Source organism: Danaus plexippus, chromosome 27 (genome assembly GCF_018135715.1).
Source record: "Danaus plexippus chromosome 27, MEX_DaPlex, whole genome shotgun sequence".
Classification (NCBI taxonomy): Eukaryota; Metazoa; Arthropoda; class Insecta; order Lepidoptera; family Nymphalidae; genus Danaus; species Danaus plexippus.
Genome location: NC_083555.1, coordinates 2,062,306 through 2,082,616, shown reverse-complemented (window position 1 = coordinate 2,082,616; position 20,311 = coordinate 2,062,306). Strand labels below are relative to the sequence as shown.

The 20,311-nt window shown below is 29.1% G+C and overlaps 2 protein-coding genes across 3 annotated transcripts; one reads left to right on the top strand and one right to left on the bottom strand.

Moving 5' to 3' along the window:
* The first annotated feature begins 599 nt into the window (after positions 1 to 599).
* Positions 600 to 10,520, top strand: LOC116775701 (proton-coupled amino acid transporter-like protein pathetic). The gene is made up of 9 exons (XM_032668658.2): positions 600 to 713; positions 3,129 to 3,277; positions 4,713 to 4,857; positions 5,104 to 5,234; positions 6,640 to 6,875; positions 7,459 to 7,656; positions 8,092 to 8,197; positions 8,286 to 8,502; positions 9,095 to 10,520. Exons 1-9 carry the CDS (start codon positions 693 to 695, stop codon positions 9,287 to 9,289), a joined length of 1,398 nt encoding a protein of 465 aa, XP_032524549.2. The 5' UTR covers positions 600 to 692; the 3' UTR covers positions 9,290 to 10,520.
* Positions 10,521 to 10,619: 99 nt separating this feature from the next.
* Positions 10,620 to 19,746, bottom strand: LOC116775623 (uncharacterized). Of its 2 annotated transcripts, none has more exons than XM_032668544.2 (10): positions 19,525 to 19,746; positions 18,196 to 18,340; positions 15,102 to 16,192; positions 14,856 to 15,024; positions 14,599 to 14,771; positions 14,045 to 14,268; positions 13,207 to 13,371; positions 12,660 to 12,783; positions 11,326 to 11,415; positions 10,620 to 11,107 (listed from the first exon to the last, which is right to left on the bottom strand). In XM_032668544.2, the coding sequence occupies exons 1-10, from the start codon at positions 19,597 to 19,599 to the stop codon at positions 10,730 to 10,732; spliced, it is 2,634 nt and encodes an 877-aa protein (XP_032524435.2). In that variant the 5' UTR covers positions 19,600 to 19,746; the 3' UTR covers positions 10,620 to 10,729. The 2 variants fall into 2 exon arrangements, with proteins under 2 accessions (XP_032524435.2, XP_061381024.1); XM_061525040.1 differs by having other exon boundaries at positions 11,326 to 11,412.
* Between the last annotated feature and the right edge of the window lie 565 nt (positions 19,747 to 20,311).

Sequence of the window (20,311 nt, the reverse complement as noted above, 5' to 3'; positions counted from 1 at the left end):
TTATAAAACAAAGCAATTACACAGCACGAATATTGAAGAGATTATGAAAAAGCTATGCTTTTAAAATTGATCGCACTATATTTTATAGCAAAAAATGTATTCGAAAGTTTTTAAGATATTGAATTGATAGTATTTTTTATGTGAATTATTTATACGACCTTAAATAGTTTGCTAAAAGAATATATAGATACGAAGTTTAAATTTAAATTACGTTTAGTTATATATTTATATACAAACAGTTTATGGTTATATTCCTAAAAATAAACAAATAACAATTCATTCAAACTGACAATCATGTTCAAATTAACATAAAATTGTATAGTAACTTTTATAAATACTACATAAACAAGCAATTCGATAGTCGAAATTTATCTTTTTAGACACTTTCAGGTCGTTAGTACAAATTTGTATCGTAAACCTACGCATTTTTTTTTTAATATCTCTTTTACAAATAAACTACAAATACTAATCTCTTAAATGTCTATAATTATAAAAGGAATAGTCGTATTACAGTAAGCCATTTTTGTAAAAAGTGAAACCATTTAAACAGTGAACTATATGGTTATATTATTAAAAATAGACGAATATTTGCATATGAATGTTCCATAGTAGTTTGTACGCGCGAAGGCCGGTAGGATCTTCACGTTTAATTGATACGTCCATCAGAAGTGAAATAGAGAGGTTCTGTGATAATGGAATTGAATTCTAATAATGTGAGTAATTAAATTTATTAAACACTTGAAATTTATTAAAGCAAAATAATTCAAAATATTCATATTATTAGTTTCCGACCAGCACTTAGATTCCACATTTAAATATAAAATATTGTGTTATTCTAAAGAACTGCGTATTATAAATAATTAAATTATAAATGAAATCTATTTTTGTATTCAAACTTGCGTTAAAAAAAAAATGAAACACGTGTTATAATTGTTTTACTGAAATAAAGTGAAATAAAAATTATTATTACTCAACATTTTTCTCTTCACTTAACTGGACGAGTGTCTTAAAATCGGTTTTGAATTCCTATCAAATTACATGTTGTATGTCAAATTGTTTTCCACATTTCCTTATCGATAGCGTTAAGAGAAAAATTCCACAGCAAAATAATGTGGTGAAAAAAAAAAAACAGTATGTCATTTTCATGAATTGTTATATAATATTTCCTTTAAAATAGTTTACCTCACTGCGCGTTACACTTTTTTTTTAATTTTTTTTTTTTTACTTTTAAACTTATTCCAGTTTCATTAATACGCTTATAACTTGATAAACTTGATTTTAGTGTGATTTTTTGCGGCAAAGTATAAAAAAAAATTACATAAAATCCGATAAAAGTTATTATATATCTAAACTAGTTAACTTTTAAAATAATAATAGTGCAATTAAGAATCATTTCGAGAAATGTGCATTTGATTTTGTTTGAAATACGTAATGAGGTGGAACATTTATATAATTGGACGATAAGATAGCAAATATTATTCATTTCTTTTAACAAATATTTAATTTAAAAGACAAAATATTATCTTCAATACATATTTATTTTTTTCTTTCAAATTATAAGTTTCAAATCGCCAAACCGTGTTGGGCAAGCGTAGTGGTTAATGCTCTAACCTTCTCCATGTGAGAAGAGGCCTTTGCTCGGCAGTGGGCTCCGATAGGCTGATGATGATGATGATGATGATACTGAATACCTTAAATGTATCGATAATATATATATATATATATTAATTGCTTTTATTATATGTAACATAAATTTCTTCCTCAAATCTTAATATAATCTTCTTTATTAATAAAATATTGTTCTTAACTACATTTCCAGAAGGAATCTACTGTGTAAGTTTCAAATATTTCTGCATGGAATTTTAATCGCATCAGAACTTGCCAGCCCTGGCATTCACAATGAATACAATTTTCAATAATTTAATATATAGTTAATAATTCAAGTGTTTACCAGTTTAATGGAATTTAAATAATTACTTAACAAAGCATTTTCAGTCACAATTAAAATCAAAGATGACACCTCATCAGGTATTCCATGTTAGATTAGACCACTTAATAGTTGTTGATAATAATTTAATCCTATTATTTACACTATGATAAATTAATACGAGGTAATTAAAACATACTCTTTCGCCTCGTGTTTACAAGGAGATAAAAACTACGGCGAAGGTTATATTTTAATTAGTATAAACTGTAAAAATATTTAAGTGACTTTGGGAATAATTTTGTTGTAATATTATAATAAGAACAGATGAATATATATATATATATATATAATATCCTTTTTATTGTTGGAGTTTTCATACAGGTCAAAATTAAAACAGTAATTCTGGATTTAATTGAAATAATATTGAATATTGCAGCAGGCAATAAGTCAGACAAGATAGAGCAACATTATGTTGTTTTGGATAATAATTAAAAAAAAGTATTAATATTTAATTTTTAGCAGTCCTTTATAATATTTATTTCCTTCAAAATTCTTGAACCTATACAATGCACAGTTAGCAGCTGTTATTTAATTTTTATTTTTTATTTACTTCTCTTTGAAAACTTTCGTCCGTGGTTGTGTTGTGATACATGTGTTTTATAAACTAAATGTATATATAAAAATATTAAAAAATTATTATCAATATTCCTAATCAAAGCTACAATCATTGTTTGCAATACTTGTTTGTAACTAATTAATTTAAGGGAATACTTTGAATTTTATTTGTATGGACTACGACTATTTTGCTCACATTTATTCCGGTCTTTACGAACCTTATAAAAATACATTTTACTTAAAAACTTTGTTCATATCTAAGACAAGATCATTAATGATATAAATGTATTTACAATAGTTACTAGAAAAAGTAACTAAATGTGTTTATGTGAAACTAAACGACATTGTAGGTGAGATCTAACATTTTCGCGAATATCCAATTAAATAAAAATAATATTTTTCGAATTTACTACGTATTTATAACAAAACACTCCCAAAGTTTTGGTTAATTTGCAGCAACAGTGATCACTAGCAGACGAGATGTGTTAGTTGCATTTCGACATTGTAGCTTGAATCAAAATATCATAATTGAATTGAATACTATTATCAGTAAACTATTATTATATATAAATCCCATAATTTTCAGATAAATCACACGCAGACCGAACTTGATTTCGATCCGAGTAAGCCTCCGCCGCAGCCTCCGCCGTATGTGAAAGCAAAGAGATTTGTGCTTCACCCAGAAAAAGATACATTTGACTTCGTAAAGGAGAGACAAATCCGAAGACCTACTAAGTATGTTCTATATAGAACATATATATTAATTTGTACTAAGACTATATTATCATCACAAAAGGGCCTAGAAACTGGACTAAAATATAGTGTGTTAATTTATGTGGCCGTTAAAAAGATACTATTGCAAACAAAATAACCCGAAAATATTTTTACAAGAAATTGGGGCTGTCTTAATCGCATCCCATACTAACATAAATGCGAAAGTTTGTGAGCATAATTCATGTTTGTATGTTTGTTCTTCATTCACGAAAAAATTTAAGACAGATAGTTTTATGAACCTTTACAGTAACGTAGTTTAGACATTAAATAAAATAAAGGCTGTAATTTGTCATGGAATTCCGTGTGATTTTTGAGGAATCCCGGTATAACAGTTTTGTTCTCTATGAAGTTACGGGATACAGATAATAGATGTCGTTGCTGGTTTATTACCATATCTATTTTTTCACCACAAAATGAAACGGATCAAGTTTCGCGCAAAAACTATTATGATATAATTAAATTAATATAACAAATGAAATTCTCAATAAAGAAGAATTTTGAATTATTTTTATATTCAATTAAATATACATTCGTCGTGTTTGATTATTGTGATGACGGTGATGGATCTGAATCAATTCGACGTGATCGGTGTTTTCTTTTGCATGTTTGATACGAAGCAATTTATTTTAAATGGACGCGACCTCAATTACCGACACGTAAAACAAACGTGGAATAACTTGGCCGGTGTTAATTTATTTGACATTTTTGTATTTGAATAAAGTATTTGTTTCACATTCATAAACCGAAACTATTTATTGTGATTTAAATGAAACTAATATATTTTCGGATATACTACGCGAATTTTATTATTTTAAAACTACATAATCCCGACATTTCGGTTACTTTTCAGCAACCGTGATCACGGTTTAAAATAATAAAATCCGCGTAGTATATCCGAAATACATATATTAGTTCCATTTAAATGAATAAAACTCGTGTAAGTCTTAGATCTCATTATTTATTGTGATCTATACTTTCTTGGCGTCCTCGTGATTTTTTCAAAAAGATTTTATTCTGGTTAACCATTTTTTTTAATATAGTGTATAATAAAAATTTAGGAACCCCGTCACATATAGGTGAACGGTGGGAACTTCGTCAGGTTATGTTAAGAAAATATTTAAGTATTGAGATAGTGAAATCAATTCTTATATTCATAATATTTAACTAGCTTTCATACTGTGAAAGAATTATCAGAATGTTTATATAAAATGGTTAATAAGTGGTACATTAAAATAATCATACACCAACGTTGGTAATAAAAGGAGCAATGTTATGTTATCTTCAATCGTGACAAAAAAATACACTAAACTATAAGCATACAATTTAGCACTATACCGCAATAATGACCCTTTTCATTTTAATACCTCTCAAAAAATTATTTCACCGCTTGTTCCAGTACTATAGAATCAACGGGGCATCTTATAAAAGGCTGTCTCGGAGGAGGTATTCTGGGTATTCATGAGGCCTATATGAAATCTGGGCTATGGACGTCTTTATTTATAACAGTGATTTTCGGGTTTTATATAGCGTACTGCATGCATGTAAGTTTTACAATACTTAATAGCTTTTTTTTTATTAAAGTTATTTAGATTGTTCTATCCATAGTAACGGTTAATATAAATACACTCGCAAACTTCTTCGTACTAATTAGGAAATGACTCTTAAAATAATTGTCAGAGGTCTTGAGATCAATGTTGAAGGACATAAGAGTAATAGATACTTTTGAGGAATTGTAATAATGAATTAAATTGTCCTTAGTAGACAAAATTAGTGATGCTTTTTTACAGATACTAGTGAAGTCCGCTCAAACCTTATATAAGAGGCTGCATCTCACGGAGATGTCATACCCAGACTTAGCTGAAGCGTCGTTGGAAGTAGGTCCATTTCCAAAATTAAGAAAATACAGCAAAATATTTAGGTACGGCATAATTCAATTTCATCCACAGCAAAAGAAATATATAACATTAAGTTTAATACGAACATGATGTTTCCATATTACAAGATTTTTAATTATATTTTTGAGTTAAAAACACAGTGTCCTATAGAGAACTGATTTTGACGTCGATAAAAAAATATATATAAAATATTAATTAAGACGCGACTATTAACCTTTTTAATCTATAAATAGTGACTATGGATTAAAAATTACAAATACTTTAATTTAAAAAAAGGTGCTTTAGACACACGATTAAAGTAAAACTTCTTTCGCTCCATCTATATGTAATATATACACGTATATTTATATATGTATATATGTATAATACAGACATGTATACATAATCACATATTAATTTTGTACAACCGTTTGAATTCATTAAGGGTTATCATTGATAAATTAATTTTTTAAATAGATATTTCTTTTTAATTATTATTTTCATTATATTTATCGTCGGTTACATGACTAATTACTGTAGTTGTTTGTAGGACCGAAACAACAGGCATATGATATGAGAAATAAGATACATATGTTTTCGAATTAAGGTTAGAAAGATATCTAGAGAACTCTGCATCAATTGTTGTTACATGTCTTGTGGTAGACTCATTATGGATATTATTTATTAAAATTAAATTCGGTTCAAATTAAATGAGGGATGGTTAAATCGATTCCGATTCTACCCGAGAATCGATTCTTTGGTGAAAAAACTCGATTATTTAGACTCGAATCAATTCTTAATGATCGATTCTACAATTTACATTTAATTGTTCCTTTTACCTTATTAAATAGTTCTATTTATTAAAATTTAAAAAAATTATATTTTTTTTTAATAAAAAGTCTTATCCAGAATGGATTATATAAAAGATCGATTCTTGAAATTGATCAATCGATTCTGAGAAGCGAAATTTCTGAAATCGGTATCGGAATCGTGAATCGATTCTTCAACTTATGTTTCCATCCCTAAATTAAAGGTGTGCTCCCTAAATATATATATATTTCATGCACTGGCTATTAAAGGAAGCGAGAAAGAAAATATACGCGCACACAGCTCACTCCCTTGCCTCTAGAGTAATATACCAACCGTAACACTGTCTCTATATATCTTCACTAAATTATATCTCCCTCTCACTTTCATTCGCCTCGCCCGATCTCACTTTTCGTAACGCTTTCACCAACTTACCCCCAAGTCAAGCGTGCGTAAAGAAGTTTTACTTCAAAATCTGATACATTTTTAAGATACGAGAAACAAAAATAAAATCCCTTCGAAAAATCGTATTTTCGGAAATCCCAGAAACATAATTCTTCTGAGTCCAAAATAGTGATAAATATTTTTTTGGTCATTCATTTGGCCACCTCTGAATCATGCCTTTTAGTTTCTCTTTTATAGATATGCTGTCGACACAGTAATTTGTATAGACCTATTCGGAGCTTGTTGCGTTTACCAAATAATCATCGCTAAAACAATCAAAGAAGTTGTAGAGGCCAGTACAGAAGAGCAACAATATGACTTAAACCGCCTGAGACTGTATATATTCGCTCTACTCATACCTGTGTTATTGCTTTGTATGATAACCACATTGAAATATTTGGCACCATTCACATTAATTGCTGATGTTTTTATTGGTAAGTTACTCTGATAAAGGCTAATTGGATCCACTTATGCAAAATTGAAATTGTTATTCTAACTGAGAAAGTTTTTATTAAAATACTTGTTGCATTTTATATTTACGTTAAACATAGTTGCAAGAAACAATAACATGATTCAACATAGTCTAAAACTGCTTCTGAAATAGCAAACCTCAAATCTATTGCAAAACTTATTATACAGAAACAAAGAAAACATATTTAACTGAAACTAGTATTATTCGGATTTACTACGCGGATTTTATTATTTAAAAACTACATAATCCCGACGTTTCGGTTACTTTGCAGCAACCGTGATCACGGGCAGACGAGGTGTGAATCGTGAACACGGCCGTGATCACGGTTGCTGCAAAGTAACCGAAACGTCGGGATTATGTAGTTTTTAAATAATAAAATCCGCGTAGTAAATCCGAATAATACTAGTTTCATTTAAATGAATACTCGCGAAAATCTTAGATCTCATTAAGAAAACATATTATTTATATTTGCTTATGAACCAAAAAAAAAAACAGGACATGAATTAAGAATATAGAAAGTTTTTATAAAAGCTTCAACATTTCAGTCGCATGTGTTGTCGCAACGATATACTATGGATATAAATCCGCTCCGCCGTTGGCTTCAGTACCAGCTTGGAAGGACGGAATTGGTTTCTTCGAATTCTGCGGCATCGTAGTCTTCAGTATGGAGGGTATAGGAGTTTCTTTGCCAATAGAGAATAATATGAAAGAACCTGAGAAGTTTCCGAAGATACTTGCTGCGGGTACGTTACAGAATATATTTAAAAGATTTATACTTTTAGTGATAAGTATGTTACTGGTTTTATTACTTTTTTTTTGGTGACGGTGATATTTAACGAAAGGCAGTGTTTTTGCATCTTTTAATATACTTGGTGCAAAATTTAACTGAATTCTTCAAAAAAAGAAATGTCCAGAAACAATGATAGATAACAAAAAGGAGTTTGTATTTTTTGCAATTAATTGTCCAGTTTATCTTGTTCTGTGAACATGAAAATGATTTTTCTTTAAACAATATTTTTCATAATGAGATCTAAGATTCGTCTTCCCGTGTTCACCTCGTCTGCCCGTGATCACGGTTGCTGCAAAGTAACCGAAACGTCAGGATTATGTAGTTTTTAAATAATAAAATCCGCGTAGTAAATCCGAATAATACTAATATTTTTCATTTCAATTCACAGGTATGTGCGTGGTCGTATTATTCTTAATGCTCGTCGGATTCTTTGGTTATTGGGGCTTCGGAGAGAATTCCATATCGCCGGTTACATTGAATTTTCCCACCGAAATGTGAGCAATTTATTCAATATATATAAACATTATTACGATATATCCATTATAATTTAAATAAATTCCGAATTAAATCATTTAATTTCAGTTTTCCAACCGTCCTGAAATGTTTGATGGGGGTGATGATTTTCATAACGTTCGCTCTAAACTTCTGGGCCCCCTTCAATCTGGTGTGGTATTACGTATCAAAGAAACACAGTCCAAAGAAATACTGGCTTTGGGAACGCATATACAGATCCATATTCGTGATTGCGATCACAGCCATTGCAATCGCCTTCCCGAATATCGGTAATCTGATGGGACTGGTGAGTTTACTTACAGATTTACGTGAACTTAAATTTAAGTGTCAATTTAAGGTTTTTTGTCATATGAAGCTAATATTATCGATATCTTAATTTATGATTTTGTCATGTTCGTTATTTTTACAAGCTATAACTAGAGTATTTTAATCGAATATAATTGTCAAAATAAGAATATTTTAAATACTATCCAATTAATGAATAGTGGTGACCTGGAGGTTAAAGGCCCGCCACTCATACGTGAGAGCGCGGGTTCGAAACCTGGCAAGTACCTATGTGATCTTTTCCGAGTCATATGTACTGTCTAAGAGTATTTAGATAGCACTGACTAAGGGTGAAGGAAAACATCGTGAGGAAACCTGGCCTTATAATTTCCAATTATAAGATTAAAATCACCAACCCGTCTTGAGCAAGCGTGGTGAATAATGCTCTAACCTTCTCCATGTGAAAAAGGGCCTTTACTCAGCAGTGGGCATCAATAGGCTGATGATGATGATGATCCAATTAATGATATATATCTATACATTCCAATAAAGATTTGTTTAAAATTTAATTTTATTAATGACATTTATGATATCTTTTGATTGTTTATTTACAGCTGGGTGCGTTTTGCCTATCAAATATGGGTTTCATTTTCCCGGCGTTTATAGAGCTGTTGGTTATCTGGGAGAGCCCTGGCCTCGGCAGGCTGTACTGGAGATTTTGGAAGAACATTTTCGTTATACTGATAGGAGTGTTGTTATTCGTCGCTGGCACATATTCTAATGTAAAGGGCCTGATAAATAGTTTGTAATTAGGTTATACAATAGTTATTTTAATTTATTTTTATACCAAATAGATTTATTTTAAACTGGACATAGCTTCACCCGAGCATAAGTTACTTTTACAATATATATGCATATAAAAATATATATTTTTTCTAATATAAAAATAGATTAAGTTACTCCTTATAACATCAGCTGGTCTATTGAAATCACAACTAAATCGGTGTAGCCGTTCCAGAGATTAGTAGGAACAAACATACGTACAAATATTGTAAATGTCATATTTGTAAACATTCATGCCAAAAAATATATATATATTATTTTTACTATTTATATAAATTCCTTAGAGTATCACACATACGATTTAATTTTCTTAGCTTCATCATTCACGCTTTCTTTTTAATTAATAATTCAAGCAGTAATTACTTTACATTATATAAATTATAGATAAAATAAAACAGCAGATACAAATAAATAATTTATTATATCTATAAACGCTATTTCGTTAATTTAAGTTTTATTATACTGTTAAATGAGGTTCACAAAAAAATAAATGAAAACGTCGAATTCCAAATTCAAAAATGAATTAAAAAAATATGTTCTAACTTTAAAACGTCAAAAAGTGTTTGGACCTCGTTATATAATACATATATATATATCAGGGTTACAATACATCATAATAAATAAATAAAAAAAATCTATGAAATTATAAAGAAATATTTCACATTTTATTTAATTAAAAAGTACAAAAAAAAAAAAACAATTTCTTCCATTTTCATTAACTAATCTATTATTAACGACTAAGATATATTTTTGAGGTTTCAACTAAATTAAAATTAAAAGGAACAAAACATCCTTTTATTGTACACTACAATAAATATAAGCTTATAAAATTTCGTGTTCCCTATTCCTTAATTTTGTATATCATACAAACGATACGGAAATTTTATTGTAAATTACATAGATATATACTAATAATATTAAGGTACAAAATAAAATTAATGTAATAGAAAACAAAATGTATATACGTTATTAACTAGACAAAATGAATACCGTATCAATAAATTATGAAAGAATAACACAGCCAAATTTTATTTAGAAATAACTGCAAATCATAATATTTCAAATTCAATTTCGTTCGTACATCAATTTGACAAATACTTCCTCGTATGTGATTGGTCGATATTTGTCAACATTATGCCGCGTTCATTTCGACCAATCAGAACCGAGCATTCAAAACGTACAAAATCCGCCAAATTTTCAACTTTATTCAAAATGATATTAAATTTTAATTTAAACTATTTGAAAGTATTTCATTATTTTATTTTTTTATTAATGTTAATGAAAACAAAATCAAAGTAGGGATATACTGGTTTTATTAAATTGTCTTTATATATTGATTACCATAGAGCTAATGATGTATAGAATGGACAAATAAATAAAAAGGATTTCTTTTGCTAATAAATACGCTATTCATTAACGCTCTGTCCTGTATCCAAAATAGCTTCAGCGCTGGGTATAACGATGACGTCTCTGACATTATCGCATACTAAGTCAATCTCCACACTACTCTTCCTCTCCATATATTCCGCTATATTAATTCCAACATTAGATTTTGTACAGAAATCATTAATTTCAGTACATATCCTCTTCACGTTGTCATCTAAACAGCTAGAACATGTTATTTCGTCTTCATTGTTGCTTGATATGCGTACCAATTTCTCGTCCTCTCTAGACATTTGTGGCTCTGAGTTGTGTTGCTTCAAATTCGACTTGATCTTCATATGATATATGTTCGATTCGCTTCCCATAATCGACATCGTGGAGTCGTTTAGATCTGTTAATTCCTGAAAAAATATCGATAATTACATACATTTTAATTATATGAACCAAATTATTTGATGATTGTGGATGAAATTTGTTAAATCGATCAGTCTTATTTGGTAAGCGTTTTTTAAAATTTGTATTATTCAAGCAATAAAATAAATCCCCATGTGGTCGCGATGTAAATATCACCCACGATTCTATTTAAACTAATAATCGCGGTATACAATCTAATACCAACCTTTTCGTCTTGATAGCTACCAACGCTTCTAGAATGCTTGTGACGTCTAACATTTTGACATTTCTGGGGTGAATGAACGTCCGCTGTCTCCTTGAAGACAATTATATACAATAAAACGTTTGAATAACTTAGAAAACCATGTACATAGACAAATTCAGAGCCGGCAATTAATAAAGAGCTAGCAAAGAATAGAACTATCAACACAGAGCTTCTAATATATAGAATTACTGGTACAAAAATAAAAAAAAATATTATACTACAAATAAATATAATACGTAGGAATAGAAAAATAGTACTACTTATATAAAGTTAATAATGTTACGATTTAGGAATAATCTTGACTAGTAATTTATTTGACTAAAAACTCGTTCGTTCAAAGTACATAATACAGTCCGGCCGCTTTAAGTTTACGTTTCTGACAGATCACGATCGAATGGCTGATGTGACTTTGAATTGACGTTAAAAAAATAGTAAAAATATTTTATTTATATAAATAAAATTATGAATTTATTCAACATACAGTCAACCCAATCCAATGACAATATACATATTATATTGAATTAAATAAATATACATAAGAAATGCAATAACGCTGCTAAATGTAATTACTTGTATTTATTGTACGGATTTGACAGCTGTCAAAAACACAAAAAAAAAAGAAACTGACCAACCCGACTATAATGAAATTTATAAGCAAAACAAAAGTATATATAAATCTTTACTATGACAATTTTAAAAGAAACCAAATGGCTATTAATTATATCATTTGATTTTCTATGTTTATAAGATAATTTAAATCATATTAAAAGCTCTTATTGTAAAAACAGATAAGTGGGTAAAGCAGAAAGTAGCATTTGTATAAAATTTTTAGGAACCAGAAACACCGGTTTCATTAGAAGCGACCAATAAAAGATTTAACTTAAAGATCATATATATATGTATGAACATCTTATATGTATGTATGTATTCATGTCATGATATATGTATACCATTTCAAGATATTATCCCATTAATGTTTTCAAAGGAAAACATAACATTTATATTCTAATCTTTAGAAAAAAAAATCACCTGTATCTCTAAGTATATAATACAAAACTAGCTATCTCTCTTCTACTTATATATTTAGCAAGTATATGAGAGAGATGGATATAGTTTTGACAGTGTAATGTAAATACACAAATCTGGTAGTTTATATATAACAATGTACATATATCAACGAATAAAAATACATACAGAATAAATATAAAGCTAACATTTTATAGAGCTACTAACAAATAGAGGTCACTAAATAAAGGATTAAATATTTACAACCTAGAAAAATAAAAATTTAATACCTTAAATCTATTGAACTGTCTGTATTTCCTGTCTGATGGGGCTAGACTTCTTAGGGATTGTGTTCTTGGACACTCGCTCTCAGCCAGCCAACAATATGTACCAAAGAGCTTTGATGTATCTGATCTGAGAAATTATATGTCCAAATATATATATATATAAAATCTTGATTATACAGTAGAAAAGTTCCCTGATAAAAACATAACGGAAGTAAGTGATTATAGTTGAAACCTTTTTTGTTTATTTTGTATAATTTTAAGGAAAAACATATGAAAGAAAACTATGTAATTATACAAATAAAATATATGAAAAAATTCAAAATAATTTTCTACAAAACAATGTAATTGTCATAATTCTATGCCTCTACTATTAATTAGTTTGTAAACAATCAGAATAATTTTATCAGAACCATAGTTTTTCGCAAGAAACTTATTTTTTTTTTTTTTTATAACAACTAAAATTTTTAACTAAAGGTTAAGTAGATGCCGTAGTAGAGCAATTAAAATGTCAAAAAAAAAATAGGAAAAATACAAAAAAAAAAACACTCACAAGTTACTCGGTGTGGTCATTAACCTTTGTAAATTTGACAGTGTGGGTCTCATGTCGTGTACGGATAGATTTCTGCCCCATAACAATTGGGCTATACATTTGTTTAGAAGGAACATGGCGTATCTGAATAACGTGACGTCACCACCTCGAGCGAATATCGGTATACTGGAAAATATATGTACATGAATGAAAATAAAGTAGTTTATATTTAATTTTAATATAATACTGATATGTACTGAATAGATAATATTAACTTAATATACTTATTAACTATTATACTTATGTAACCTACTTTTGTACCTATTTAGTGTACGATCAATTGCAAATAAAGTTAGTATCTACTCAGCAGTCTCGGCTTCCATTCCTCTCTTAGTGCTCCACATTACATTACTTTAAGTATTAAATAGTTGTTTGTTTTAATTATACAGGTTGTTCTTATTGTGCAATATACAGGGTGTGCTATGTTTAAAATTTACATAATATTTGTGTTTTTCATATGGTTTGGTTTATATACATAATGCTGTATATATATATGTGATACTTTCTATTTAGATATTATTTTCAAGAGATAATCGTATACATTTCTGTTAAAATATTACTGAATAATAATTTCTCTTTGCATATGTAAATATGAACTATAATTAAAGTCGAGTCTAGTTACACAGTTTATAGAATTTTATTTGACATTAAGTCAAGTAATTATCTGGTATATATGCTATATAATGCTAAAACATTTGACCCACGACTATAAAAAAATTATCATGGTGGGTAAAGTACTAAATAGCCCAATACTATTATTAATATTAACAAAATAGTGTTAGTACGATATAAGTCTTACTTAGGGTCAGGCAAATCTGGTGTTATGTCCAAAATCTTACTGGCTGAACCCAGCAATGTGATCTTATATCTCAGTGGTTGGTTTAAAATAGCAGCTGTCAAAGATGTCGCCTGAGCAACGAAACCAGCTGCAACAGAATCCGGCACGGGATTCGATTCCCGCGGGTTTTCATCGCCACATATAGGCAGCGGGACGTCGCAAATCGTCCACGTGTTTGGTTCTTTCTGTAAATGTTATTAATTTACACATAATTGTCCTTAAAATTAATGCAGTTTTGGGTTGATAGTTAAATTGTAATGAGCTATAAGGCAGAAGATACGAAATATTCTGCTTATGTCGATGTGTTTTACGCTATATACTTTGTATTTGAATTTCAATTTAAATTATTATATATATTTAATGAAGGAATTAATTATATGATAGGTACAAAAAAATACATGACAGTAACTAAATTATACATTTCAGAAAACATGCCATTAAACTAAGCGCTGGTTGCTTCTTGTGTATGATCTAGATTTTTTTTTGTTTGCCAAACATAAATGACCAATACAAACCTGTTCTATGTAAAATATCTTGTGCAGCTGCATCAACATGTTGCTTCTATAGCTGGAGAGTGCGGCGTGGGACCTGGCGGCGCGTTCTCGTAAAGAGAGACAAGACTCTCTCGTTTCCTTCAATATTTCCGTTCTCCTTGACAGCGTGTGATAATTCTGCATCAATTCTGAACCTATAGAATTGGGTAAATATAATAAATTCTATTACGATTGCATGAAAATATCAGTTTGTTAGTTCTAAATCATAATTGTCCAACCTATATCCTGATTCTCTTCGTATAATTTGGAATATTTCTCTTTCAGTCTTCTTATGTTAGCCAATTTGCTGTCCCTTTCGTCTGATAGTATGAGACGTTTGAAATGCAAAATCTCCAATTGCTTTGTAAGCCTAACGTGTTCTGCCCGTTGGAAGGGAGATGGTTTAGACTGTGGATAGAATAATCGAGATCAATAAAATCCTATATATAGTTGAAATATAATTAGCTAGGATGAATTTGAAATACCTTGTATGATAAGAGATCGTTTAATTTTAATGTCAAACGTGGTCCATTTGATACAGGAACTCTTTCTGACTTAATCTTGCCATTTTTCAAATTTGTGTCGCTTTGTGAGGAAGCTTTTTCTTTACTCGATCCGTCATCGTCCGGCGAGAAAAGATTCCTCTCAGATCTGCTCTTAGCTCTAAGGTTAAATTCATCGGAAGACCAATTATCTGTATTGTCGGTTAAAGCGGATTTTTTATAGATCCTTTCCTTGATCTCCTGCACAGCGTCTTGCCTTTTCTTAATAGAATACTGGAGTAAATGCAAATTTTGCAGCTTAGTTGCATTATAGCTCGGTCTTATTTCGGATTTCAGAAAACTTAATGCCAAATATCTATATTTTGGCATGCCATCAGACTCGTTTCTCAGGTCGTAGTTTTCTGCTGTTTCACTCAAATCTATTTTATTCGACATATCCTCCTGGGACGCCGATATATCACAGTTAAAATCACTGGAAGTAAATTCCTTCACTACAATATCTGGTGAGTGTTCGTAAATTTGATTCGTCTCAATTTTCTTCCTTTCAATAATATCATCACCTCTATTAACGTTTAAGCTAGACGTTGAACTCATCGCGAAATTTCTTCTGAAGCCTCTTTCTATGGGACTATTGCTTTTGGAATATTCCTTATCGGCCTTTTTGGAAAACTTTCCAGGCGATATCGACCTAGATTCCTTTATAAACTTGTGATTCCTTAAAACTCTAGACTCTAAAGTTATTTTGGACACGTTCGTTTTGCCAGACGAGTCTGACGAAAGAGATCCTTGTTCGAAATCATTTTCCGGCGGTATAACGTCTAATTTAAGACTTTTATAGGAACAAAAATAACCACCATGCATTTGAAACACCAATGTATTGCTCTTGAAACAGTCTGACGTAAAGTTTAATGCTAAATTAGCCCCTATATATCTCAGCCCGCTAAAATATACACCCCAAGTCTGTATAATATTGTCCTGGACTTCACATTTTTCGTTGTCATCCTTCGACGGTGATATTATATGACACCATATGCGTATAATGACGTTCGTTGAAGACATACATCGGGTTATTTCTGAAGAGAAATATGAATTTTTATTCAAATTGCCTAAATAGATGGTTATTCTCTTAACGAAAATAACTGAATATAGAAACATATAGATATAAATACATATTTTATCGATCGTTTTCAAATATATCGCCTTTGAATAGCTTTTATGTACTTTCAAAATCGTATATATTGAAAAAATAACTTATAAAAGTATAATACGAGTACGAATTACGATAATGTTTTTTCAACAATTTGGTACAAATAAAACTATTGTCCATAAATAAATATAATATATATATATTATAACAATGACATGAATGTGAACAATAAATAAATATTTTTACAAAGATATGATATAACGAATGACGTCATCAAAAAATAAATACTTATCGTGAGAAATACATAGATGTGTGTCCGTATGCATTATACGGTTTGCGAGCATTAAAATAATTATCTTTGTTTCGGATAAATATATACATATATCACATAAAATGAACACTTATATCTCGTTTGACCTTAAACATTAACTTAATCTCAAATCACTAGCGTTAATGCTATTTATGGCACAATAAAATCATGAACTGCGATATTACATAAGACATGTATAATTAATATATTACTATTTATACGCTATATATTTGCCTAAAACTATTCGCGACTTATGACTTAATAAAAAAAAAAATCTGTGAAAAAGCCATTAAAGCGGCTGAATCCGCTGGAAAAACTTAGTTCGGACAGAAACTTGATCTGCAATAAATAGGTCATGATGTGGGGGTTAGATTGACTGAATGACTCAGAATGATAAGGAATGTGGGTTAGAATGTTACTTCATGTTTGTGATACATCACTGTATGATTGTGTGTGTGTGTGTGTGTTTGTTTATGTGTATTTGTATAACTACAAGCAATTTGGATGACTATTTGAATTTAAATATTCTGCAATTAGTTTAGTATTGACTAAAAAACTGGAGACAACCAGATAAACTCAATGCTTTATCTATAAAAAGGTTTAATACTAGCATTGACCTACAAGCTTGTTACCTTATATACTTTGCCGTTTAATTAATTAAAATATTAATTTGTGTAACACGATAAAATTGAAATCTAATAAAATATGATTTAACAAAAAAACGTGATAAATTACATTCCATTATTAGCTAAAAATAATTAAAATCAATATTTTATTTTAATGTCAATAAAATCCATTTTTAGAAGAATATTTTTTAATAAATCGGTCATTCAAAAGTATTAACGATGACCTCGGACGTTGGACTGTAATGACATACAAAAGATAGTTCAATTATAAAATATATATAAACAATAAAATAATATGCATTAAAACTTAATTGAGTTCAAACGAATCGGTGTCGATGTTTTCACTTTGGTAAAAAAAAAAATATGTCAATGTCAACAAAGTGTCAAAACAACTTTCCTATACAACAAGTAACTTTCGCCCAAAGCTTCGTTGGCCGTTGGCGTAGTTTTTTTTATTATATCATAATAAGTAATAACTATTGTTTAAACTAAGCGTAGCCATCCGAAAAACTATGAGTATTGTATACATTTAGTGTTCGAATTATTTTTATTTATTATATATTTAGTTAGGTATTTTTCAAAGTCGAATTACAAATTCCATTATTTAATATAATTTTTAAATTCCATTCAGGCATTCCTAATAAACAAAAATAATAAAATAAACGTCATTATTCCATTCGACGAACTCCTTCGTGTTTCGTCCACACGGTAGGTACTCAAGATTATAATTCGTCCAACAGTAAAAAGTGTTTACATGTGCAAAATATTCCACGAATCCAGTTCGAATGAAGCCATATTTAAAAAAAAAAAACAAAATAACAGACTTAAGCATGAACGTATGCAATAAAATATATTTTAATCACGAAACTTACAATTATATTTCATTCAATAATATTGAATACATAAAAAAAATATTCAAATGTCATCCAGGTCAAAGGTCAAAGATAATCTTATAATTTTTTTTTAATGATACTAATAAATCTTATATCTGACCTGAATCAATCTCCTTCCACTTTGGATGCGGTGAAGATATTCTCTCGCTTGTATAAAATGGTGCTGACATAATCGTGTGGTGTAGAGTTAAGAAATAACTACACTGATGTCTCGATTCCGGTGGACGTATGTTGTAGCCCACAATCTGTAAATAAATATATAAATATATATATATATATATATGTAAATTTTTTAACTTTTCACATTTTATATACTGAAGGTACAAAAATTTTACCATATTTGTATCAAATAATAATTCTGCAGGTTAATGGAAAGTAAAAATATAGACAAGATCAATGCCCAAATTTACAAGTAAAGCAATTTTAAACTCCATACTAACAAATTTATTATAAAAATTCCTTATATTTATAACATCACTTAGTGTCAAAGAAAATTATTAAGTGTTACATGAAATGCGAGCCGTAAATTATAATATAGGCTAGAACATAATATTCTTTAAAATTTGACGAGGGAAACCTGACAAATGATTAGATTATTGTTTAGAAAAACAGTTTGCTAAGTTGCAGGATACAACAAAAAAAATTGTATTGTTTTCATTGTATAGAAAATTTCGATGGGTCTCTGTTTGCTTGATAAGCCGTTGTGACGTCATAAATTCTACAATTTGAATACTCATTCTTTTAAGGTCCTTAAAACTGTGTTTTCTTGCTTAACACATTTTAGGCTTTAAATCAATTAATGTAATACCTGGTTGATTGTCACACATTTAATGATCTAATTATAATACCAGAAGTTAATGTGAATATATATATATATATAGATTTTAATAATATACTTATATTATAAGAAATGTGGTTATGTAGAAATTGCACTTGATCACTATATTTTAAAATAAAATCCTCCTGAAAGTATATTTAGGAACTAAAATGACATTCAATTATAAACTTCTATATAACTGTGGTGATTTAATGTTTCAATACTTATGATATATTGTTAAATACAATACAATAAGAAGATACATTATAAACATTGCGATATTTACAAATATATTCTAAATTCCTTATACATATTACAATGATTTGAGACCGTTTTAGGTTTTATTATTGATCATGATGTTGTCAACAGTACATACATTTGTTGATATTAATGAAATAAGCTTCCAAAATCTTTACATATAAAATTTTCCTTAACTTTATTGTTAGCAGTGAAAGTTGATAAAAATATCATAAAAAATCTTTACAAAGCATATTCGAGCGTGCTAAATGCGGGAATGCTGTACGTCATAATAGTGTAGGTGTTTGTTAGTAATCATTAACTTTATAAGTAACGCGGAATGAATTTACTTAATCATTACCAATGTTGTTATACCTGTATTAAACTACGTAATCTCAATTGCTGGGTGGTTAAAGGCGTCCATTCTCTGCATCTAGGTCTCCCAAACATTTCAATTACACGATCACAACTCTATACAAGGGTGTGTCTTAAAATGAAACATCAAACTTGCGTGCGTTTATAAAGATAGAACATTTTATAAGTTACAGAATGTTATAAATAAAAATGCATTGTTCAACGTTCAGCTGACTTCTACATTCTGTCAAAATAATGAAAAGTGTTGCCATACAATTGAAAATTGCAATTATTATAGAAATTTCTTGTAACATTTATTTATATAAAAAAAAAAAATAATAATTATTATGACATATACCTTAAAAATAATTTAAATATTTTATTGTAAGAAAATATATTTTTTATTTAAATAAAACTCATTTTTTTCGGATATACCACGCGTGCTTAATTTTTGTACAAAACTACATACTGCCGACGTTTCGGTTACTTTTCAGTAACCATGTTCACATGATCAGGAACCGTGATCACGGACACGAGCATTTTCCATCTCGTCAGTCCGTGATCATAGTTGCTACAAAGTAATCGAATCGTCAGAAATATGTAGCTTAAAAAAATAAAAACCATGTAGTAAATCCGATAATATTAGTTTTATTTAAATATAACATTTATAAATGTATAAAAAATAAGGACAATGAAAGAAGGTTAATTATGAAATAACAAAAAAGACACTAATTCCAATTTAATTTTTATAACTTCAAAACCAATATTTATTTGTGGTTAAATGGAACCTTTCTACAAAACCAGTTCC